This window comes from Lampetra fluviatilis, chromosome 8 (assembly GCF_964198595.1).
Source record: "Lampetra fluviatilis chromosome 8, kcLamFluv1.1, whole genome shotgun sequence".
Taxonomy (NCBI): Eukaryota; Metazoa; Chordata; class Hyperoartia; order Petromyzontiformes; family Petromyzontidae; genus Lampetra; species Lampetra fluviatilis.
The window spans coordinates 11,688,796-11,713,437 of NC_136282.1; the positions used below are offsets into that span (position 1 = coordinate 11,688,796).

General features: G+C 43.5%; 1 protein-coding gene across 6 annotated transcripts; it reads left to right on the forward strand.

Moving 5' to 3' along the window:
* Positions 1-737: 737 nt before the first annotated feature.
* On the forward strand, positions 738-24,567 carry LOC144933874 (serine/threonine-protein phosphatase 6 regulatory subunit 3-like). 6 transcript variants are annotated; one of them, XM_078859133.1, is made up of 25 exons: positions 738-1,939; positions 7,950-8,196; positions 11,038-11,221; positions 11,372-11,509; positions 11,644-11,709; positions 11,813-11,919; positions 13,415-13,528; positions 14,171-14,333; positions 15,544-15,696; positions 16,559-16,747; positions 16,903-16,967; positions 17,176-17,291; positions 17,409-17,494; positions 17,622-17,711; positions 17,876-17,973; positions 18,164-18,200; positions 18,376-18,509; positions 18,679-18,842; positions 19,261-19,486; positions 19,606-19,703; positions 19,861-20,209; positions 20,618-20,641; positions 20,770-20,904; positions 21,518-21,643; positions 22,128-24,567. In XM_078859133.1, the coding sequence occupies exons 2-25, from the start codon at positions 7,970-7,972 to the stop codon at positions 22,180-22,182; spliced, it is 3,144 nt and encodes a 1,047-aa protein (XP_078715259.1). In that variant the 5' UTR covers positions 738-1,939; positions 7,950-7,969; the 3' UTR covers positions 22,183-24,567. The 6 variants fall into 6 exon arrangements, with proteins under 6 accessions (XP_078715259.1, XP_078715261.1, XP_078715262.1 ...); XM_078859135.1 differs by having other exon boundaries at positions 19,864-20,209; XM_078859136.1 differs by having other exon boundaries at positions 18,682-18,842.
* The last annotated feature ends 75 nt before the right edge of the window (positions 24,568-24,642 follow it).

Sequence of the window (24,642 nt, forward strand, 5' to 3'; positions counted from 1 at the left end):
ACACAGCGGTGTGCTGATGTGCTAGCAACGAATTGCCACGTTTTGTTTTAGGTGAACAAACCTCACCAAATTGTCCCTGTCGGGTGGTGGCGGGTTTAACGACACATTTATATATTTACGCGATCTCACCCAAAACCAAAAAAACCTGTACAGCACAGGGTGTCCCATCATTCTGGAATCACAGGAAAAAAACTAACTCAGCTCTGCGTTATTGGCTCGCGGTCTGGATTGCAAGTCTGTTATTGAACTAAACAGCGACCTCCCACCGATTGCCTACGAGTAGAATTATCTCGAGACTCGCTCTTCCTTGCTCAAGAGACATCATGGGCCTGCGGAAACAACAACAAGAACATGACGTTGTTTCTGTCCCCCCCCCCACCCCTATGGTTCCAGACTCGTGGGATCACCCTGTACATAAAGCCTACGTGTTTAAAAAAATAAAAACATTTTAAAATATTATTTTAAAAATATTATTTAAAAAATATTACTTTAAAAATATTATTTTAAAAAGAATGTACTTTAAAAAAATGAAATTTTTGCTCCGATTAAAAAAAATGAAAACTATTTTTTTTTATGAAAACTACTTTTTTCTATAAAAAATGAAATTTTTTCTATTAAAAAAATATTTATTTTCCATTTAAAAAAACTAAAATAAAATCGCGTTTATCGGCGCGAGGTGAGCGCGGCGCGACCCGTCGTGACGTCACCGCGACGACAGCGACGTCGGCGGCGGCGGCGGCATTGTGGGTAGGCGGAGCCGCCATGTTGGTGGAGCTGGCGTGAAGTTCGCGGCGCGAAGTCGGTGGGCACGACGGCGACTTTCCTGGCGTCTCTCCTCCTCCTCCTCTCATCCTCTCTTTCACCACCTCCTCGTACTCACCACCGTCCTCTCCTCTCTCCTACCCGCACCGAGAACCCTTACCACCAAGTCACCGCTTTTGTTTCAAACACATCAGTCGCCTACTCGTTTTTTTAACTGCTCGTATCGCCGGCCGCCTGTGGGTGGGTGGGTGTCTCGAGGTGTTCCGTGCTTGTTGCTTGGATCGTAGCGGTGGTGGTGAATATTGTACACGTACATCTTGTTTCACCCACCCCTCCTCTCTCTCTCTCTCTTGTTTTAACTCAAAAGTCCACGCGCGCGCGTGCGGCCTTTGAGTTTGGGAACCGCGTTCCTCACAACATCTCCGCCTCACCCCCCCCCCTCGCCTAGTATAGGCCCCGGGGAAGCGGCGGCGGCGATAAGCGATAATCGAGACACACATAACGACGGTAAACGTGGACGTACGCGAAAGGCCACGGGAGTTAACGCGAGAAATTACACGCGACCGGTTGCCGCGTTACAAGCGGCTACTCGACGTCGGCGTTAACGTGGATACGCCGCAAACATAAACTAGGAATACCACGAAACGGCAATTGGTTACAAATACGGAGTACATACATTAACAGGATACAGCTGATAAACTATTCTGCCTACACTGTAAGCAACAGAGAAATACGGGATACTATTAAATTATACGAACAAAATCACAACGGCTAATATAAGCATTAACATAGACTACACATAAGCATAAACATTAGCAACAGTATTAAACGCATACGTAAGACCACCACTACATTAACACACGTAAACATCGTCAACAAACCATCGCAAAATAAACCCAATTCATCAAAACAACGACCGCAAAACGTACCTCTAATAACATAATCCAGCAATAGAAAGGGAGAGAGCGAGAAAAAACGACGTTGACATCGGCAGCAACTTAAAGCGGCGAGCAGCAATAATATCAACATCGACGCGATTGAGTCAATCGTAAACAACAACAACAGCAGCAGCAGCATCAGCACAAGCAAGACATCCTCCACTGCTGACTAGAGAGGAGTTCTCGCCGTCTGCCGACGGAGGGGGATGATCGAGTAGCCGCCGCGACTCCCGCACCCCGTGAGTAGACCGACCTGGGTCCCGGGAAATCAAGGGACTTAAGGGGGTATTGGGGTGGATGGGGAAGTAGTAGTAGTAGTGGGGGGGCTTAAAGGACCCCCCCTCCAGTAGAGACATTTCTGTAGCTTCACTCGGCGTTCCAGAGGTAGTCTGATCTATGTGAAAGAGTGGTGGTGGTGGTTGTATCAATAGCCTTTTGTTGCGCTGCTTAAATAATAGTCATCGCGTGCTCTTTGTGGAGCTGGAATGTTTGATTGAGATATCCCTCTTCGCGTCGTTACTGTGAAGGGGATTTTAATGGTACAGTGTAGCAGCGATCGTTCGTACACGCACGCGTCCCTTATATATAAAACGCGGAATGTGTGAATTTGATATCGCGCCTGTACGCACGCCCCTGTCATGCGAAAACGAATTTGTTGTCCTTTTTGGGCTCTTGGCGACCGTGAGAAAGCAAATACCTCCTGCCTTAGTCGTCATAATTCTACACAGACACACAGAGCCCAGGTTCGCCTAGGTTCTTCCACGAAAAGTGAACCCCCAAATACCCCCAATGGAATCTCACCAACGACGACCCCGGTTTCTCCCTTTGTGACAGGGCGGTGGCATTTCGCAACGAGATCTCGCCATCGAACGCCTGCGTCCAATTGGGTTTCGTCTGGTTTAAATAAGGGGCCTTGTCACGTGGCTTAAAGTATTTAATTGAGAAGCGCAGCTCTAGGGGTTGTGGTTAAAGTGGAGAGACGGTCAAAAGGGGTTAACAGGTCTCCCCCAACCCCCCCTTCTCGTCTCGGCACAATGGAACCTGGAATAATGTTCTGCTCTTTGTTGGTCTACTGCTGGATAAAAAGGCAAGCCTCGCCATGCGTCGATAATTAATGGGGGGTTGTGCGACCGTTCTGCACGACGATAAGTCGTACTTTAAAAAATGTGTAAAGTCTACCCACCTCCTTAGTTCCAATATAAGATGTCTTACTTTCGGTGCTGGCTAATGGCAAACCGGTTGTTTTTATTGCATGTATTGTTTAAACAGCTCAAAAGGTCATTTAGAGCGCATGTTTTGTAATGGAAGCATAGACTTTAAAACAGTGTCACAGGGTGTTGTTGACGTCAGCTCCACTACGCCAGACGGCACTTTCCCCCTGCAAGAGATTAGCAGGACGACCGGGGAATGGGAGTCGAACCTTTTAACGCGTTGTAGAATTGCTCGATGGTCACTTTTTAATCCCTACGCGAAGCTGACGGGGAAAAAACGGGCATGTATCGTGTGACGGGTTTGTTTTTGTGTCGGATACAGTTTTCTCATTCTAATCAGTGTGTCATTGCGTTTTAAACGAGGCTGAAGTTGTATCCTAGGTTAAAAGTAGAGACCAGATATGCATAGTTACTCCCTTGGTTCGAGCAAACGTTTGTTACAAACATCTCTGCTCTGTGGCTGAAGTTTGCTCGTTCCTGACCCCATCTCATTTGGTGAAAGGCAAGGGTAAGGTGCAGTCTCCACCGGCTCATACTACTCTCGCGCAGGGATAAACTAGGTCAGGATTAACCCTCTAGTAGTAGTGGTGGTGGTACGTGACAGCGACCAGAATTACCCACTTGACGAATAAGCCAGGGTTGTCTTTTTGTACGCGAAGCATTTCTTTTTTTGTGAATATTTAAGCCAACTTTTGTCTTGCCATAGAAGGGGTAATGTTTACAGTCGATTTCTCTCCACGAATTGCTGTCAGGAGAAATGTGACCGAGGTGCCCTGAAAACGGAGCGCACACACCGATGCAGGCAGGGGGGAGGGGAGGGTTGTGGACATTGATTCATTGTCTTTCACGCTGACCCAAGATGAATTGGAGAAATGTACAGACAGACACATGTATGCTTCTCCCCCCTAACAGCCACCAGAAGTTGACAATCGCCTATAAGCGAATGGTTCTATTTTTTCTCTCCATGTTAGTAGCGTGTGTGCGTGTGAAGCTTTCAGAGGTGGAAAGAGGATATTTGTTCACACGTGCAAACGCGTGTTTGATGTCAGATACAGTGGGGAGGGGAGTTGTTAAGGTTGGTGGGAGGGCTCGCTTTAAACCGGAGACATTTTTAGACTTGCCTATGCGGCAAAATATCAAATTCGGTTTTAAAACTCTGTGAAAGAAGTTGTGATCTAAGTCTAAACAAAAGGGAGTGAATCGCGATGATGCAACGACTTTGACCCCCTTTTGGCCGTGATAATCGTGACCACACACTGCATGCAGAGGTTGTATAATTTGTACAGTGCGTGGCACTTCACAGCGTTGAAGGTACCAATGGCTTCGTTGCATGCAAGCCCACTCGCCCCATGTGCCACAAATCAAGGCGTCCGTTAATGATAGTTATTTTGTTCACCGTGACCAAACAACGCAGGCCGCCGCCGCCGCTGCTGTACGTGTGGGGCTGCTGTGTCGTCATGGCAGAGGATTGATTGATTTGTGGACGGGGTTGTGTTGCGCGTTGCCTTTTCCTGCTCGTGGTGGGAGGGGAGGTGGTGGTGGGAGGAGGGTTGCTTTGTGCCTTTTGGCCCGAGCAAAAGTTCACGCGACTCGCTCTCACTGTAACGTGGAGACGGACGTGACGTTGGCTTTCTTCGCATTGTGTCAAAAGAGAGAGAGAAAAATGCGAGGGTATTTTTCGAACCCGTGGAAAGCCATTCGAGAAGCACTCGAGTGCAAATTAAGAGGCTTTTGTGGTGTTCTCTGCACTATTTGGAAATGTGTATCCGCTGCGGCGTGCATTGTTTTCCGTGTGCTTTTAAAAAGCACGTGCGGCATGCGTTTTACAGTAGACGATTAACTTAAAATAACCCAACGCGGTTTCGAGTACCGGCCCAGGCTGTGACGGCCAAACAACATTTAAGCGGTATTTTACATCTTCTTGGTTCTTTCGGTAAAGTCACGTAGAAGGGAAATAATAAAATAATAAAAATAAAACAATTACATAATATATGTTTTATTTTTATTACTTTATTATTTCCCTTCTACGTGACTTTACCGAAAGAACCAAGACGATGAATCCCTGCAGTCACGAAGGCTTTAAATCGGTATTTTACAATTCTCGTTTTGGCATGTTGGCACAGCGCTTGTGACGAAAACGTTTCTAATTTGTGTCTAGGTAAAACAAATGGTGCAGATGTTTAAAACTTTTAGCCAGCGTGATCTTGGTGGTTAGTGAAACACGCTTAATCACTTGGGGTATCTTTTTGCGTGGTGGTGATGGTGGTAGACCTTTGTACTTCCGCCATAAACACTTAATGGATTCCACAACACCAGATGACTTGGGTCTAAGTTTAAGTTGACCTCTTATAGTTTATTGTATCGCTTTACCGTGCGCTACATCGCGAAATCATAGTTATCGTTGCTCAGCTCGAGGCTGGTAATGCAGTATACACTTTTATTAAAAAAAAAATCAACCGATGATTGCTCCCGTTTGGGGGTACAGTTGAAACGGCGCCGTCATTTCAAGCCGTCCTTAACTATAATACATGCCACGAGGTATCCCGAAAGTGCACGCGTCGCAAGTACACGCTGCGGTTTTGGTGTGACGCGTTAACGGATTAAACGTGTAACCCGAATATTGGCAGGTCGTGTGATTTATGTGTTGGGGCCTGACTGCGGGTGAAAGGGGGGGCAGCAGCAGCAGCAGCTGCCTGTCTCTCGTCGCGTGCTTGTTCCACGTGTTGCTATGCCGCCACTTGTGGCTGAAGAGGAGGGAGGTGGTGGTGGTTCAGGCGGCGGGGGGGCGTGCAAAGCAGATGTTTGACGTTGCTCTGGTAACTTGCAAGCTTACGCTGTGGGTTACTCGACACACACACAGTCTGACCTACCCCCCCCTCCTCCTTACCCCACCCCGTTGCATGCTTCGAGTTAATGACCCTTGTCTAATGGTGCAACTACAGTTTGCCAGATCATTACTGAGGAAACATTGCCGAGTTATGTTGCTGCTTTGGTGTTTTGATTAAAACAAAAACGTAGGCGCGTTCTAACAATATTGCCTTCATTTCGACAACCCCCAAATTGCCAATGGTAATTGATGTACCTGGTCTAAAGCTGCATGTCTCCCGTACAAACAACACGAATGCGTAACAATAAAGATTAGACTTAGTTCTGAGTCATTGGCGTCCACAAAGTAGGGTTACCCAAATTTATATTGTGGAATGTAATCATTATACTTGTGATGTCAGACCTGTTAAAGAATAATGGAACTTTATATGCCGGAATACAATGCCTTAGTCAGATTTACTTTTGGCTTCTCTCACGGAGGTGCTGCAGCAAAGTGATTTTAATACTTTATAGATCCAATTACTTAAGTCAATGTAGATGATCCGATAAAAAAAAACTGCATTTTGAGCTCTGACTTTTCAAAGTAAATTATCTTTATTTACTTTTGACACTTGACTCCTTTTAACAGTCCCGGATAGTCATGCTTTCTCAAGTCACATGTTGTACATTTTCCCCACTGCCTATCTGCCAAGGCAGCTGTGTGGTCTACACACTTATAAAAAAAAACACAGTTAACATTCTATATTGGGTCTCGTTTCCTTTCACATGAAAAACCAAACCATGTTTTGGACCTTAAAAGTGCAAAAATAGATGGGTGGACATTTAGTTTACTCAGAACGTCCGCGTTTAATCTCACACGAGTCGAGCATACCTTAACATGTTCAGTCTACAGGGTGCCTCAAAGGTCAGGATATACTTATTTTACCAAATAACATAGTTATTTTACTTATTTTAACAAATGTTTCTTCTGACTTCTATTAACACGAATGCATGAATTGTCTTGAAATTAATTTAGGACTTTTTTTGTTTACATTACAGATGTAATCATCGAACATTCATCAGTTGTTTTGGTCGAGTTTTGTAAATAACGGATTTTAGGTGACCTCACAGGAAGAAGAAAATATATTAATGATGATAATAGATGATAAGAAAATTATTGCCTTAAAGAATAAACAATCGCAATGTTTTCATGCCAGTGTTAAAGTTAATGTGATATAATCCAATGTGTCCTGAATTTTGGGTCGCCCTGTATATAAGTGTGTTAAGAGTTGTTTACTGCCCAAGTTAACAGGTCCTTTAAACTGTCATTCGTTGGCTTTAATTGAACATAAACATACTTATGCCCAAATTGAATAGACAATTGAATAGGTCTGCTTATCCACTTCATGGGAATCAGAATACTGATAATTAATTCAAATTCCTTCCTTGAAAGTAACCACTTAGTAAGCTGTGAGTATTGTTGTAAGTTTATGTAAAGATCTTGATTTAAAGCTTTCGTGACTGCAGGAATCTATACTCCTTGGTTCTTTATTTAAAGAGCAAAAATAACATTAATGCAGCACATAATTTCACAAGTTTATATCTTTTTTACACAGCATCAGCAACAAAATGTTAAGTGTGGGCAAGCAGTCCTCATCTTATCGCTGTGTGTGCACCTTTTGATTAATATTTTCAGAATTCGCAAATAATATATTGAGTCATATGTTTCAAAATCAATGTTTATTTATTCGTATCTGTCATATATGTGCCGGCTTAGAGGGGACATTAATCCAGCATTGGATTGACCATAGCTAATGATGCTGGATTGTATGTTCTACCTAAAGGGTCCATGTGGCCCCCTGCAGCCAAAAGTGACTGCTACACGTACCACAGTGTCAAGTAAAAAAAAAGATTTGATTCTTTAATCAAATTGTCACCTTGATTTCACAGCAATTCATTGGCTCACCAGGGGGGGTTGTAAAACACGTTCCTTCGGAGTGGGCAGGTAGAAACTTGGTTGGACAGCGCATTCGTGCACGACAGAGAGCTCGCGGTCACGTGACGCACTTCAACCAATCCGGGAGCGTGCATGTTTGGGAGGGGCTAAGCACGATAAACAAATAATCCCTGGTGGGCAGTGTGCAACTGTTTGTTCCTACCTGTGTTATAAGAACCTCTACTCAGCATCCCAATCTCTCGTGTGCCCCCCCCTCCCTCCCCCCGTCTTGTCCAGGTGCAGTTCCCACAGCAGCCATGTTTTGGAAGTTCGACCTGCACACCTCGTCGCAGGTGGACACGCTGCTGGAGCGCGACGACGTCACCCTGCAGGAGCTGCTGGATGAGGAGGAGGTGCTGCAGGAGTGCAAGGCACAGAACCGCAAGCTGCTCGATTTCCTGCTGCGGCCCGACACCATGCTCGAGCTAGTGCGCCTCATCACGCACGAGCCACCCGGGGACATCGAGGAACGCCTGCGCTTCAAGCAAGTCGTCGCCATGCCGCCGTCGCACGCTTTCCTCACGTGCCGAGCTCTCTCGTTGGCCGTGCCTCCTCTGCGCGTTTCCCAGCGCGACGAGCTCTTTCTCTTTTATTTTTCGATTTAAAGCTTTCGCGACTGCAGGGATTCATCTTCTTGGTTCTTTCGGTAAAGTCATTCAGACGCTGTCTTTCCGACAGACCTGTTCTTCACCTGAGGACGGCTGCTTGCGTTGTGGCCGACACGTCGTGAGAATTATTTTATTATGTTTTATTTTTTTATTTTTCTTCTACGTGACTTTACCGAAAGAACCAAGAAGATGAGCTCTTTCTTGTTGTTTGCCTCATTCTCCTCCGCTGCCCCCTCCACGGTTTAAAACTCCTCCTCTCCCTAGCCTTTTCGAAAAGGCATTTGTCCTCTTGATACCAGGCAGAAGGGTTGTAGAAGCATCTGGAAATGCTCAAACTCGACAGACAAGTATGTATTCCATTTTACCGCTGGATAAACAAAGGCAGAATTGGATAAGGAAAAAAACGCCGAAGATTTTAATAGCTTTGGCTGCGCAGCAAATCTTATTTTCTGGATTTTGGATGGACTGTTTAAGAACGCAATGAAGCCCAAATTGATGTAGATTCGTCATGGAATTTAAGTCTCCCATTTGGTTAGCAATGTGAGGCAGCTTTACTTTTCAAACTTAACCTTTTTATGGTGACTAATATTGTCATTGCAAATTCCATTATATCAGGGTCTCCAAAACTCCGTTCCTCGTGACCCACCACACTGTTTCTCTCCGCATTTATCAATTTACTCCCCATCTAAAATACAAATAACTCTATCCACGCTGCACGCAACCAGATTATTTTTAAACACGTCCCACTTGACACGCTAAGCAATTAACGCTGGCTGCGTCACCTGGAACACGTGTACACGCGCACGTGTAACTCGCAAAACATGTACACACACACAGAATGCATACGCAGACTGATCTATCTCAAGCTTAATTTAAACCGTCTGTGTATGATGGCTTCAACTGTTGCGTGCGTCACGTTGGACGTATTTTAGCAATCATCAGGCGTGTGCAGCATGAACAAATGTGTATTTGAATGGGAGTAAATTGGTAAGCGTTGAAAGATGTAGCGTAGTGCGTAGTGAGGACTGGAGATTCGGAAACCCGGCATTAAATGGATTCTTCCCACCCAAACTGATCGTGGTAAACCTAGCCCAAGTGTAATTGCTCATGAAAACTGAGTTTAACTCATTCCTTGATAAATTATAATACGTAATAATTTACAATTATAAGGTGCTATTCATCCAGGGATCTCATCATATCCGTCAGCCTTGATCTCTCCATTGCTGGATGAAGTATTTCCCAAGCAAACGTCATCCATCCTGTTCTCATGATGCAAACAATCCATCTCTAGCCTCCTGAACATTAGCTGATATCACTTAATCTTGACCAAACGGGCTCTTCAATGTGCGTCGTCCTTTGGCGGCCACTTGATTTTTAGTCTTGACCAACAGCCATTGTACCTTACAGTTACTTGTCTGGACCAAAACCCACTTACTCCTTCCTAACAGCATATGTCTCTTGTGTATGTTGTCTGAACCATGTTACATCTTTCCATATCTCCTTGTAAATCCAAGCATGTGCACTTCTTCATGATTTTTGTGAACTTTTCACCTTTTGCTCTATCAAATGATGAAATAAGGAAACGCCACGAGCAGTTTGGAGTGCCATTGGAAAACTTAACTTTATAAAACAACACACCATTGCTTCTGAAGAGATTTGAATAGTATATTACCTCCTATGACACGGATAAAAAAAACATGACCATTGTGGTTGACATAATGTAACAAAATGATATAAATCTTGATTTAAAGCTTCCGTGGCTGCAGGAATTCATACTCTTTGGGTCTTTCGGTCAAGTCGCGTAAATCTCCATATATATAAAAGGCAAAGTTGTGATTATGTGTCTGTTAAAAATGTTTAGAGTACTTCCCGACATGCAACAGACATGAAATTTGCCATGTGGGTACTTTACACACTGTACACCATGCACAAATTCTAAAAATACACTTTTTTTTGGGGGTGGGGGGGGGCTCAATAATGCATATATTTTTTGCACGGCAAGTGAGCTGTGACGTCAAATCTGTCACGTGACCCGCACATGTGGAAGCGTCACGCATTGTAGTGTAGTGGTTAGCACGCCGCGCTACGAACCCGGCGACCCGAGTTCTATTCCCGCTCACGGCCACCACCGGTGACGATTATTTTAACTAGTGCTGGGCCTCCCCTGAGTCGACTCAGCCTCAAACGAGGAACTCGGGTGCTGTGTGAACATCGCCACTGGGGAGACAAAGTCGGCCGGGCGTGGTGAATTCAAGTCCCGGGCGAAGCCGGGTAGTAAAGCTAGTAGAATATAATAGATCACGACGTTTCGATCGCAGCACAAGCAATCGTCTTCTCTCTCACCTGAAGACGATTGCTTGTGTTGCGATCGAAACGTCGTGATCTATTATTTTCTATTTACGTGACTTGACGGAAAATGATATTACTGTATTTTCACATTTTCTGTTTATAATTTGGTGAATCTAATGCTTCCCAGCATATTAATTGGTGGTCTATTCATTTTCAATGTCATCCGTTGCAAAATAAATGCACTATTTTATTTTGATTCTTGGTGGTAAAAACCTTGTGAATGAGGCTGTTTTTAATTAGATTTATTGGAGCATGGTAAATGTGAGACGCTTATCGCAACTATGTTTAGCGTATTGTCACGTGACGTTGGTAGCCTTCAATTCCTTTGGTGAGGTTTCGTACTTAATTTGACTTCCTTTGCGTTGTAGGCACCCAAATGTGGCGAGTGAAATCCTGACGGCTGACGTGATGCAGATAAATGACCGTCTGGTGGAGGAACCCTTGATGAGCCAGATCTATGCCTTTCTGGAGCAGGAGAGCCCCCTTAACCCTCTACTGGCCAGCTTCTTTAGCAAGGTCTTAGGCGTCCTCATCACCCGCAAGACTGAACAGGTTCGGACATAACATTGTCAACTACGTTGTCTTCACCTGCATTGTTTACACCTGCATTGTTTACACCTGCGTTGTCTAAGATAAGTGTGTTTTTTTTTTTCAAATTATTAGTCTCTTTTCATGCTACCACTGGTCTGTTTCTCCCATCAGATACTGGATTTCCTGCGGAAGAAAAACGACTTTGTCTCTCTTCTGCTGAAGCACATTGGCACATCGGCCATTATGGATTTGCTGCTGCGGCTTCTGGCATGTGTCGACTCACCCGAGCTTCGGAAGGATCTTTTTAATGTACGTCAACTTTGAGGGCAATATCCTTGGCTTAGCTGTGCTGCATTCAGCAACATTTGGCTGAGCTAGCTGTTGAGCTGTTTGCTTTGAATTGTGAGCATGAGATTTAAACTTTGTATTTGATGCTTTTGCAGTGGTTAAACGAAGAGAAGCTGGTCAATCGGCTGATCGAGGTTATCCACCCTTCGCAGGATGACGAGGCATGTAAAGTCATAACATTGCATTGAAATTAATGCTCATCTGGCTTTCTTGTGCCCTGGACTTCCCATAATTTTCATGAACTTTCTCACTTTTTTTTTCCAGAGGCATTCAAATGCATCGCAGTCACTGTGTGATATTATTCGGCTGAGTCGCGAGCAAGCCGGTTCGGATGGAGAAGACCCAGAACCATTGCTCGCCACGCTGGAAAAGTAAGCTCACTTTGATGCTTCCTTGTTGAATGCTTTTCTTTTATGTGCAACTAGGAGAGGAAACGTTACTCTCCAATAAAAAATTAAGACGGCTGTAATTTTTATACTCTTCTGACCGTCCTGTAATCGGAGCACTAACATTAATCTGCCTTTTTTACGTAATAAAATGCCTAGATAATATGTAACTTGAGGTTTTTTATTCTGGCAAAATAATAATAATATAATTCGATAAGTTAGAGCAATTTTAAATAACCGCGTCTTCTGTATTTGTTACTCACACCTATTCAGTGTCGCTATATATTATATCTGTCGAACCTCTGCCAATTCAGTTTAATTCTAGATTTGAAGCTTTCGTGACTGCAAGGATTTATATTCTTAGGTTTTTTCGGTAAAGTCACGTAGGTAAAAAATTAAAATTACTAAAAGTAAAATAAAAATAAAATAAAAAATCACGACGTTTCGGAGGCAACACAAGCTTCTGTCTTCAGGTGGAACCGTCACAGCACGATAGCTGTATCAAGTGAGGGAAATTCCAAGAAACAGTATTTTTATATATACTGGTTGAGGGTGGGAGGAGCCAAGGTAGGCCCTGAATATTATTTTAATCTTCATATGTTACACTGAAAATCCTGTTTAGCCCTTCACCCAGCTAGTTTCGGTGGCAGTGGCCTGCAGCCACTAACATGAGTTATTGTTGGGCTGGAGAGGAGCCAAGCCAGTAGCCAGCCAGGAAACTCGAGGAATAAATTATTTTAAGAGTAGTATCATAAACATACATCATGTCACTGCTGCAAGTATGGTATCTACAGGAGCATGGTATCCATGTACGCATCATGTTAGCATACATGCACACTATGAACCTTGTGTGGTGGTGCATGCCTGTAATCCACAGTTTTGAAGGCAAGGGTTGGTGGATGTAAATATATCGGTGACATCCCAAAATTTTTTGGGTTGCAAGGTGGCCAATAGTTGGCTACAAGTGGGTTCAGTACCCTATCCATGCAGACATTTTAGTTCTCTCTCACATGTTCAAGTTTTATTCGATAACTCCAGTTCCATCTCATGTAAAGCACACTTTAAAACTAAACTATTTTTACTATACCCGGTAAGGCCCACTGAGCTATATAGCTCTTTTTCAGAAGCGACCCAGCCACAAATGATAGCTTATGTGGAAATTTATCGCAGCCAAATACTTGAAACGTCTGTTTCTGAATGTGGAGGGAAAAGTCCACACAACCACGGTGAGAACATACAAACTCCAAATATACAGGCGTCCGGGTCTAGTTCGAACCCACAACCTCCTGTATACCAGGCGAGGTAGTTAACATCTCGCCACCGCGGTACTTGCCAAAAAATGGGAATTCAGCAAATTTCCCATTGCTGGTCCTCTGCGAGACTCGGTGAGGTTTTCTGAGTTAAATTATATAATTTTATTTCTTGTTCACATTGATCTAAAACAGCTTGTGCTGGGTTTCCCCCCCCCCTCTTCATCCAGGCAAGAGACCGTTGAACAGCTGTTAAACACCATGTTGGATGGAGAGATGAATGAGACTGCCCTGGTCAGTGGCATACAGGTGCTGCTCACATTGTTGGAAACGCGCCGCCCAGGGTAAGAGAAGATTTCACGATGCAGAGTTCATGTAAAACGACGCAATAGTTAATGCCCGTTATGATTATCTTTGTGTGTCTGCATTGGCTTTGCATTTTCGTCATGAGTTTATGCTGGAATCTTCGTCCATGAAAAATGTTGGTTGGAATAAAACAAGATCAATATTAGCTGTGTCTTGAGACAATCACTAAAAACGTGTCTTCCAAAATAACATTGCCATTGAAAATAATAGGGTTTGACTTGCCAATATATATTGAATATTGACTTAATGTCAGTGATTAATGCTGCTAATTACAGTCTTTTTGGGGTCTTTTTGTGTTGTGAAAATGAGATGCATAGCACATGAGTCATTGCAACAACAAAATGTTTACATCTTTAGTTTAGTACCCAATGACGATTTATACATTGACGGCAACGTGACTTGTATACCAATTTGCCACTCGTAGAGCACGACATCTTAACATATTTAAACTTGATTTTCAAAACTAGAGCATGTAAAGGCAATTGTCCATTACTTTTTAAACAGGTCAATTCGTTTTTTTATCGTGCTCTAAAGCGGTTATTCAAATATAAAACGATTGCCATTGATTGTGTGTGCTTTGGAGAATTACACGATTTGTATGTCTTTGTGGCTTGCGTTAGGTACCCAGAAGAGATGTTTGGAGGAATCATGTGCAGGGCCGAAGGGTTAGACATGTTTCCAAATGCATTGGAGCAATCGTCTCCTGCAGTTAACCGCTCGGTCTTGCTGGGCATCAAGCCCAAACTCAGCGATCTCCACCAGCTGCTGCTACAGCCACCCAAGGTTTCTAATGCAGCTGGTCTAACGCCACATCTTAGCTCCCATGGCAATTATTAGAGCGTTATAAATGCACGCGATGCTGCAACGATTAGCACGCTGGACTTGCAATCCAGAGGTCACCGATTCTATCCCTCGGCGTGGCAGTTGAAACAACGGGGCGTTGTTTACCCAGCAGTATAAATGAGTACACTACAGATGACAAAGCAGGTCACATGTGGTGAGGTCAAGTGGGGGTACATCCACCTCTTCCAAGATGTTTGGCCAGCATGGAAGAATCGGCAAAATACCCTTGAGAGGAGTCTGTCTAGAGCCACGGTTAGTGGAGGCCCTTCCTCCAGCAGTAGCATGAGAAAACAGTTGCAGGTCTGCAATCTACATTGTTACTACCTTATAGATGGACAGCCTATTACCAAATCACTTGGAATGTGCCCAGTCCCATCCATTATCAGAAGCGGAGCAGAGTTGAGCCTGGGTAGTGCTTCGATGGGTGACTGCCATGAGCTAACAGGTTGTCACAAGGCTGCATGGCAATGTGGTTGGCAGCAGAGGGCAGTACAAGCCAAATCTATTGTTCGGTACTTCTTTGCATCCATGCCTCACACTCCAACCTCCCCCCCCCACTGACCAACATGATGTCTGGCCATGTAACTGCTATGACCAGGGGTGAATAGGCCCTCATCCAGCAGTGGATTGACAAATGAGGGTTGTATATGTAAGGATGCCGCGGTGACGAGATGTTAACTACCTCGCCTGGTATACAGGAGATTGTGGGTTCTATCCCGACCCTGACGCCTGCTGTATATTTGGAGTTTGCATGTTCTCCCCGTGGTCGCGTGGATTTTTCTCTGGGTCCTCCGGTTTTTCCCTCCACATTTAGACTCCAACATGTGTGTTTAGATTATTTGTCTACTCTGCATTTCCACGTGAATAAGCCACTTTGCTGAGCTATCATTTGTAGCCAGGTCGCTTCTGAAAAAGAGCTACATAGCTCAGTGGGCCTTAGCTGGTAAAATAAAAAAAGTTTGTTTATAGTATAGATGCACAGGAATGTTAAATGTTCATAGCTCTCTCATTATGTACTTGAAAGCACGTGGGCGTTGGCTTCTTACAGTACCGTGTAATTTTTAAACCGAGTAAACGACTGCAGTATGTGTGACACCCATGGAAATTACGTGTAAATAACTGGTCTGTATTTTTATTTTTTTATCAACAGAAGGCTGCCATGATAACTACTGCCGGCTCTCTGGATCCTCCACTGGGTAACACCCGCCTGCATGTGGTGAAGCTTCTGGCTGCGATTCTGCAGAGCAACGTGTCCAGCATCAATGTAGAGCTAATGGAACTTGACACGATCAACGTACTGTTGGTACGGGCCATGACAACTTTGTGGATCAGTGGTATAGTGTTCGTCTGTCTTCAAATGCTTATTTTTGTTGGTTCAGGCATCCCATCCTTGGTCAACTCTTCGGGACAAAATATCGAGTTTATGAATATAAAATGATGGAATTGAAATAAATCTTTACATATCTGTATGATAAAATGTACTTTTATTGATGAAGTGGCTACCGCTAATTAGACAAATGGCATGCCTACGCGAGTACAATGTACTCTTATTTTCCTCGGTGTCAACTGTTATGGTAATGCGTCTCTGGACCACCTTTTCCCATTGGATATTGGTGAGGGAAGGAGGTTGGTGCATCACAGTGATGCATACATCACTGTAGTGACTAATGCTCTTTGCCACAGTAAGATGTAAATTATATAATGACTTGCCATGAGCAGGGTGAAAAGCTGCTCCGAGCATCACGTACAATTAAAACACAAGTAAAATGTTCCATCTGTAGCCCATCGTTAACAGGGAAATGGTCAGTAAGTGAACACATTGTGTTCTACGGAGGCCTGTCCTTAAGCGATTAGTCATTAACAGGGGTGGTCGTTAAGGGCTGTTCTATTGTCTATATCGGTTGGGAAGTTGAACACGTTACTTCGGAGTGGGCAGCTAGGAACTTGGTTGGACAGCGCATTCGTGCGATCCGTGTCACGCGGCGCAAGCTGCGTGGGGCGGCGCTTCACGTAGTGCTGAGCCCGCCGGAAGCGCTCTATGAAATACAAATCGAGGGCGTGGCTATGCACGACAGACAGACAAATAATCCCTGGTGGGCAGTGTGGAACTGTTGTTCTCCTACCTGTATAATATATTGGCCTATTCCATTCCTTCTCCATTGCAGGACCTGTTCTTCCAGTATGTGTGGAACAACTTCCTGCACCTGCAGGTGGAGCAGTGCCTGACGGCCGTGCTGAGTCGTCCCGTGATGACCCCACCACCACCACCCGTCCAGGAGGAGGCTTCCGAGAGCCAGGGGCCTGAGGCTGATCCCGCGGAAAACGCCAAGGCGGACAGCTCGCTCATTGCACACGTGCGTTGACGGGTACCCTTGGGAATTAACACTTTTTTATTTTCGTCACGCTTGAGGTCACAATAAGCAACAATCATGAGTGTTATCTGACGAGGATGTATTTACGTTGTTGTATGGCTCCTTGAAGGCGTTGTGTATGCCCGTCTGTTTTACAGCTCTTCCAAAACTGCAGGCTAGTTGAGAGAACACTAGACGCCTGGGAAAGCAACAGCAAAGAACAGTGAGTTGTTTTCGATTGTCTTTCTTTTGTAAGTTGGCAAACTGTCGTAAAATAAGTTGTTTCACGTACACGCTTTCTTGACCAACAATAAGCCACTTTTGGCTCCTAGATTCTATGCAATACAATGTGTCAACCCTCATCTTGGTAGCTTAATAACAGGAGCAGTGACCCTTGACATTGTCCTGAAATGGTATGTGCTCTTGTGCAGGGCAAACGGAGGAAGGCGGCGTGGTTACATGGGCCACCTGACACGAGTAGCCAACTGCCTCATACAAAATTCTGGGAAAGGCCCCAACCAAGAGCTCATACAGGAGCAGCTGAAGGGTATGCGGAGTGCTGCGCTACGTACAGGTCGAGTGGAGAAGTCCTGACATTTAGTGGCATTTTGTGTTTGTGGCTGTATATAATTTGTTGTTTTTCTGCTGTTCATTTTTGCCGTAGGTCTACCAGATATGTACAGAGAAAAGTGGGAGGGCTTCATTGAAGGACCGCTTGCGGAAATGAATAAGAGAAATACCACGGACCTGGTACGAAGCGCTCCCAGAATTTGTTATAGTTCAGCTGTTGATCCGTTTTATATATTTGCATATTTAACAATTGGCAAGGCTTTGCCTGCTATGTTTTCTTTGATCATCTCTTTTTTCGTCCTGATAGGTCAGTACTCCAGTACTCCATTCATCGGAGGATGAGGATGAGTCCGACTTGAGGAACATAGGTTTTCCATCAGAATTTGCTGTGCAGCAGGTATAACAAGTGCATAGTCCAGTGCAACATGTATTGTATGTGCACACACTTACAATTTTAGTTTTGTAACTCCTCAATGCCTTGGTGCCTTGTGTTGGCACTGATCTGTGATATCAGTTGTGGCTCCTGTGAACCGTTTGCTTCCTGGGTGCTGGCTGAACCAGACCTTTTATGATTACCAGATGCAGCAGATGACTTCCAACTTTGTTGATCAGTTTGGCTTCAATGAAGATGAATTTGCTGGGCAGGAGGACAGAGTCAAGTAAGAATGTTTTTGTTTTATTCGAGACTTAAATTTAATCCCAATAAGAAAGTCGTTCCATTTTTTTAAATGTATCTTTTCATTATCATTGTAAATTGATAAACAGATTATTTTCATTAATCGTCGTATTCTGCAGTTTTACAAACTACTTTGCGATAACTGATGGAGTGTTCTGAATTTTTTTTTACAGCACTTCCTTCGACAGAATTTCCGACCTCAGTTTTGATGTAAGTGGATTCTTTGGCAGTATGGCTTAAATATTATTTTGGCTTCTAAAATTATCGTTTCATTTTGGGATGAAAACAAATGTACCAGTCGTCGAGCATTGAGCATAATCACATGTACTTTTATTGAAATTTGTGATCATGTATTCAGCTCCTAACATAGACTCTTGTGCTGCAGCCGGTTTTGAACCCATACGGATCAGGCAGTGGTGAATCTCGGCGGCGTTTTGAAGATAGCGGCTCGGATGAAGAGGAAGATATCTGGGAAGATAAGGAGACCTTTTACCAGACTGCAGTTCTGGCCAGACAAAGGTAATTTGAAAACCACGTGCAAACCCTAAAAGTATTTTTGTTCCCTTCAAATGCTCACGACATTCAACCGGGGGGGGGGGGGGGGGATTATTCACAGATGTTCAGCTGCAGGAGCTCATTGCCATGCTCCCTTGCCCTGCGTGCGTGACATGTCTGCGTGCGCATCCAGCAGCACGCCGGGTAAGAGTGACGGCGATGGAGAAGAGAGCGAGGGCAGCTCGGAGGAGGAGGAGGGCGACGGAGGATCCGGGGACGTGTTCCACTCACCGGAGAAACCGGCGCCAGCAGCAACAAACTCGTATGAGAAGATGGAAGTTGATCCGGCCGCCACGGGCAAGTTTCGGCGTCCTTACAATAAACGTGTATATATGTTTCGATTTAAAGCTTTCGTGACTGCGGGGATTCATCTTCTTGGTTCTTTCGGTTGGTGGTGGTCATTCAGACGCTGTCTTTCCGACAGACCTGTTCTTCACCTGAGGACGGCTGCTTGCGCTGTGGCCGAAACGTCGTGAGAATTGTATTTATGTTTTATTTTTATTATTTTATTATTTCCCTTCTACGTGACTTTACCGAAAGAACCAAGAAGGTGTATATATGTGTTTATGTAACAAGTGAAAGCTGTTCTCAGCTAAGCAATTGAACATTGTCTTCGAATTGAAACAATGACATTAACTGCCATTTAAAAGTTTCCACCGTTTTATTGGATAAGCAAGTTTCTATTATTTAATTCTCAAAAACATTTGCGCACCAGATGTGGAAGATGTCGCAATGGAGACGGGTGAGACTACCACAACGCCGGTTGCCATGGAAATCAATGACTGCACGTCACAACCTCCGGTTGCCATGGAGATGCAAGAGCCCTCAGCCCCGCTGCCACTCGGAGCCAGCGTCGTGCAGCCCATGGAGGCGGCGAGTGTAGAGCGAAGCAACCCCCCCCAGGGCTGTGCCATCAGACCCGCAGCAGCAGCAGCAGCACCGTGAGGGTCAACTCAAAATGCAAACCTTCGTCCGCTTGCAGTCATGTGGTTGCTGCACTTGGGAATGTTTTTGCGGTGCTCAACTGTTGGTGGTGTGCTCTTTCGTGTGTCTGTCTCAGTGCCCAAGTCGAGGATGCCATTCAGTCACCTACGGCAATGGAGACGGGGGCAGAGCCTGAGGAGCACAATGAAAGCCAACCTAATCTACCGGAACCAGGTGATTGCAAAGTGCTTCTTCTTTTAAGATAACCCATGTACTGTAATTCAGTTTCGTTTTATGAATGCTATGCTTTTTACAGCTTGCCTTTGCTTTACACGGAGCTTTTCTAATGCCGCTAATGTGCTCTTGATGGCCAAATGTGTGTTTTTAATAGCAGTACACGCAGGGACGGAGCCTCTGAAGTCTCCCAAAAAACCACAGGACAAAGAGCAGCAGCCTTCCACCCATGCAGACCCTTCCAAAACCACCCTGGTGGCAGACGCCCCCCGTCCGTCACAGCACAAGGCAGACGACCCGGCCAAGGAGGGCGTGTTGCCTACGACCGGCCTAGCATCAGCGAGCGCTGCAGGGACACCCAGCGAGGGGGCGGCGCTGGCGGTCAACCCCGTTGCAGCTGCCTCTACGCCGCAGTGTGCAGAAAACTCACCTGTCAAGACCTTGACTGAAGTTGACCAACAGTCTAGGCTGAGTCCAGCCGTTTCTGCAAACCCCAAGTCTACCAGGTGGGATACGCTGTTATCCATGAGGACCTTGCATTGGTTTTTTATTCCGTCACTGCTCAACGTATTTTACTTAATCGCTTTGCAATTAAGTCTTTCGTAGCAGTATGTTCATCCTTAAAAAGTAATACGTAATCCAAATGTTAAAACATTTTTATATGGTGCTGTTTTTGATTCTGGTGGTAATTTATTGCCAATGAACTTGGAGACCTTTTCTCTTTCATTAAATGCGGTGGCAGGGAGAAAATAGTGGTTAGGATCTTTTGGTAAGTGTAAAATTGCCGTTTAAACTTTTTGAAGTACCTTGCTGTAATCCTTTACAAAAGTCCGTTGTTATATTTAATACAATTTGTGTGAAAATACATATTTCATTGCTGTTATTCTTTTCCTTAAATATGCGTATTGCTTCAGACTGATCAGTGTCACCTGTAGCTGGTAGGTTTTTGACATTGCAATCATATTTCTTTGCAAGTGTGATATTTCGGCACTGCACGTCTAATGTTGTGCAATATATCACGCGTTTTGCAATTGAGTCGCTAAATAGTTGTTATTGCTGTTTGCAGTTCTCCATCATCATTGCAAACTCGTCAAGCCAGCTGTCCTGCTGTTACACCTGCTGTGCCTATAACAGCTGATAAATCACCCGCTTTGGAAGGTGGATGTTTGGCCAGCCAGCCTGACATCAGCCTCATCAGCAGGTTTGCAAAGCCTTTATCAAGTTTTGCCACATGCATTTCAACTGAGACACAGCCTAATTAATATCTAAGGCTGTAATGTAATGATTCATAATTTGGTATAGATTCTAAAAGCTCATGACACATGCGTCAAAAGCGTTTACGCAAATTGTGCTAATTTTACATTCCGGCTAATGGTATGAATACAAGTTTACAAAACATTTAGATTTAAAGCTTTCGTGACTGCAGGGATTCATATTCTTGGTTCTTTCGGTAAAGTCACGTAGAAGGGAAAACAATAAAATAATAAAAATATAAAACTATAAAATTCTCACGACGTTTCGACTGCAACACTAGCAATCATCAGGTGTGAAATACACAGCAAGAAAATTTGAAAAAGTGGTGTTTTTTTCTTAACGTCAGCACCAAAAAACATGTTGAAAAGTGGGACAAATCAATTTATTGAATAAAACCACAGTCCTGAATCACATTTAGAATTGCCGAGTGGTTGATGCGTTACATACTAATTCCACTGCACCAAGTAAATGTGATATTTACCCAATGAGTTGTCATTTTTGCATGGAAGTGCTTTGTGTTGTGTGCCGACTGAATGGGTGTGCCTCCTTGTCTCTGGCAGCAGCCCGAAGATGAGTCCGTCCACTTGCACTGAAGCAGAATCTGCGGCCAAAGTGGAAGCCGTTGGTCGATTGCCTGCACTGGCAAATGGGCCAATGCAGGAAGGTTGCTCGGCAACAGAAACAAAGTATGCCCATTCGTGTTGAAACTAAAATTCCTCCCATCAATGATGTGAACTCCCATCACGTAGAAATATCAAAGGCCACATGAAATGTGTAAAATGTAAAGCTCGTGTAATGTATTGTGTAATATACCAGATGCAAATATTTCTTTAGGAAGTCTTCAATAAATCACCATCCTTTACAGATGAAGTTTGCGGTGGTTATTTTATGTCGGTTTTGGTGATGAACTGTTTAGTTCTGTTCTTGTATAGAACGGTCGCTGCAAGTTCAGTGGATTATGCTGACGCTGCTTTGTTCGAGTCCAATTGCAGAACCTCTTGTGCAGGAGATATTTAGCGAAGTTGAGGACTATTTAAATACATGAACTTTATAAAGTGCCCTTTGTTTCACCGACATTTTAATTAATTGGACTTTTAATATTGTGAATGTTATAGAAAAAAAATATATACATATATTGATCATGAGTTTGTGCTTGTGATTTTTTTTTAGGCCACCTGTTCAGCTTCTTACAGTCACTGATGCTACAGTGAATGGCCCATTGTGACCTACGCTCTTGAGTCACAGTTCCTGACCGATGAGTTGAGTTCAGCAGCTGGCGTTGGGCTGCGCGACACCTCAGCCAGGTAGCACACTTATGGCTTGAGTATCTTGTTATAAAAAAAACATTGCCTACAAGAAGGAAAATGTCCTGGTTTTAAAATGCACAATTGCATGAATTATTAAAGTTCGGTGGCGTATTGACGCCAGTGAGTGCAAAAGCGTTGGGGAGGGCTGGAGAGGTATAAGTGTTAGTAAATCGGTGTGCAGATCTTATCGGATCTTCCTTCTGCCCAAATTCTTATGCTGCTATTCGTTGAGGTTCATTTGGAATTACACTGGCAGTATGCTAACAATGTACAAATTGCAATTGTCAAATATAAAGCCTCCGAAAAGCTTCCCTCTTGGCTTCTGGAGCTATTTTTCGACACTTAGCAATATGTAGCAGTGGATTAATTTCTTCATTGTACTTTATTGTAAGTACTGCTTTTTAACAAGCCAATGCAATGTTAAACCTTACTTTGTCAATGATTCAGCGCAGCAGTCCCAAATCGACATTTATCTATACAGCAATGGGTGCATGGTTTATGCGTACAAGATGATCTTCCACTTCAGAAGAGCTTTGAAGATAATTTTCGACAGAGAATGTCTTTTTAAAGACAAAGAGCAATGTAAGTGATAATAGGCCAGTGCAATTAAGGAATTGTTAATTGTAGAATAAACTTTGCATCGTCATCAAAACTTTTGTAGTTAAGGCTACCTCACTATATTTTGGCAGTGTGTGTCACTTAATGAGCTGGGGCACAACACGACACAATGTCCTTGTGACAAGTGACATTTTCTGTTTCTCAGCTGTATCCAGTTCTTGTTTCAACCACTGCTTCGAAAAGCCAAAGCTTAGCAGATTTATTTATTTTATACTTTTTTAAAGGTGGCTTCGGGAGGCTGGAACACTGGGGGATGGAAAGCAGGGGCATACAGGCACGTATGGTGCTCTTCATTACCTTAGTGTTTAGTATCATCACAGAATCTGGGGTGCACAAGGTGATCTCTAAAGCAAAGGCTGTGAATTTGCTTTGCGATGTTACCTATGCTATGTTTTCTGATTACAATCGAGATTTGTTTTCTTATGCCTAAAAAAAAATCAATAACATTTTGTCTTCCATGTAAGTTTGCTAGCTGTGTAACGTGGAAATTCATTTAGTCTGCACACATTGTGTTAAATATGGTGAAACTTTACTTTAAAAAATTATAAAATGCGTCAAGCAGGGTATGCTGCTTCTGAGCAGTGTTTCCTCTTAATAAAATACCATCAATATACTTTGGATGAGAGTAGCTTTGTTTCTATTTTCTCAGAAATATAATGCAATAATATTTGACAAAAAAAATCTTTTGAAAGTGTGAGCAATTTCGTAAACAATGCGTTTTAAGGACTGGTTCGGTTGTATAAAGAGTGGCAGCTGGTGTACAGTGGTATACACTGACCTTGCAGGGGTGTGCATATCAGGTGCGCATTCAAATTGTATATATTGCAGTACTACAAAAATAAACTTGAGATAATCTTGAAAATACCCCTGGAGAAAATATTGCCAAATTGTTCCTGTCTCTTTTTCGCAAGGATATGTAACCCCGTTTGCACTTTTCCTTCCTGGGCTGTACACCAGTGATTGCTTGCGTTTCCCTTTTTGCAAATTAGAGGGACATTAAAAGCTTATATACCAAACACTAAAATGTTTGCATGCAAATATTTTACTTGTTTCCTTTATTGTGATTTAGGCAATTAAGTAGACTTGCCAAACAATGCAGTGTATAATTTGTTTAGAGACATTAGGGATGGGGGGGGGGTTAGTGTATTCAAATAAAAAAAATTCAAAAATAATTACTGCCAATACTCAGGTTGTGGGGAGGGGGGATAATCACCTCTGGAACTGTTTTATTACACTATGGTATTTCTCATTTTTAAAAAAAATTCATGGTCAAGTCAAGCATTATAAAAACAAATGATCTTACACGCATTCTTATTTTTGGTTGTCTGTTGTAGATTTGAAACATAATTAGACTTTTCCCCAGGATTTTTTTAATATAAAGCCACTGATACAAGGACTGGAAAAAAAACATGCAGTTTGGGCAGTGTTTACACCTTTATTACCTGGCACACCCCTCTCATTGGTTACACAGCTGTACAAACATTGTAAATGCTCATCCGCTGTATGTGTGCGCGCCTCAACCAACGCTTTGTATAGTCCACGGATAATTTACAACTTGGTGATAATTTGTGTTATTCAAATTTTAAAGTGTATCTAAAACTTTTGATAAATGTAGTTCTGGCATGTTTTCTGACAAACTAATGTGCAGATGTATTGATCTTTTATTGTGAATAAAGTTTAAAAAAAAATCCTTCAATGTGTTCCAGAATGTAATGCTGATTATTTCCATTCTTATCTCTCGAATATATATTTATCCACTA